Source organism: Notothenia coriiceps, unplaced genomic scaffold, assembly GCF_000735185.1.
Source record: "Notothenia coriiceps isolate Sejong01 unplaced genomic scaffold, NC01 NC01_scaffold00037246, whole genome shotgun sequence".
Classification (NCBI taxonomy): Eukaryota; Metazoa; Chordata; class Actinopteri; order Perciformes; family Nototheniidae; genus Notothenia; species Notothenia coriiceps.
The window spans coordinates 27056840-27057623 of NW_011369947.1; the positions used below are offsets into that span (position 1 = coordinate 27056840).

A 784-nucleotide genomic window follows, 5' to 3' on the forward strand; every position below is an offset into this window, starting at 1 on the left:
TGTAAAAGGGTACTTTATTTAAGAGCCGCAAAGGACATGTTGTCCGGTTGCAGTCCGGGAAGAAGAGAGAGTGAAGTCAGGAGGGCACACAACATATAGTAAACACAAACATGTCCGTGTGGGAACAATAGCCCTACCCCACAGTTCCGTGTGTGAATTATGACCCAGTGTATTAAAGGTGGTCACCACACAAGCCCCCCCAGAATTCAGACACGGCAAAAATCCTTGCGTCCGGGAGGAAGCACCACAGGGGCAGAGGAGGGTGGGGTTGCAGATGAGGGCCGGGCCATGGAACGGGCCGACGAAAGGGGGCCGCAGGAGAGGGTAGGGGCCCCAACGAGGGCGAGGGCACAGCGGCGGCGTGCATGAAGTCCTCGGGAGGAAAGAGCCAGGTCCCCGGGGAGCAGGAGCAGCATCCCCGGGCACCCACCGCGCGAGGACCCCTGGGGCAGAGCGGAGCCGTCAAAGCCTGCAAGCGGGTACGGAAGTAGCCGGGCACCACACGCCGCGAGGCCCCTGGGACAGACCGGAGAAGGGAGCGGAGCTGTCAAAAGCCTGCAGCGGGTTACGGAGTAGCCGGGAGCACCCCACCGCGCGAGCCCCTGGGACAGACCGGAGAAAGGAAGCGGAGCCGCCAAAACCCCTGCAGCGGGTACGGAAGTAGCCGGGCACCCCACCGCGCGAGGCCCTGGACGGACCGGAGAGGAGAATGGCGCCGAGTGCCAAGTGGAGCCTGCGCGCGAAGCCTGCCGCGGGGGACAGACCGGAGAGGGGACAGGTGCGG

At 64.2% G+C, this 784-nt stretch overlaps 1 protein-coding gene across 1 annotated transcript in view; it reads left to right on the forward strand.

Annotated features, from left to right (window-relative positions):
- Positions 1-365: 365 nt before the first annotated feature.
- Positions 366-784, forward strand: part of LOC104966574 (dual specificity protein phosphatase 3-like) — a 22608-nt gene continuing 22189 nt past the window's right edge. Inside the window, exon 1 of the mRNA XM_010795756.1 lies at positions 366-487. Within this exon, the coding sequence (XP_010794058.1) occupies positions 366-487 (122 nt within the window). The remainder of the gene's footprint in view (positions 488-784) is intronic.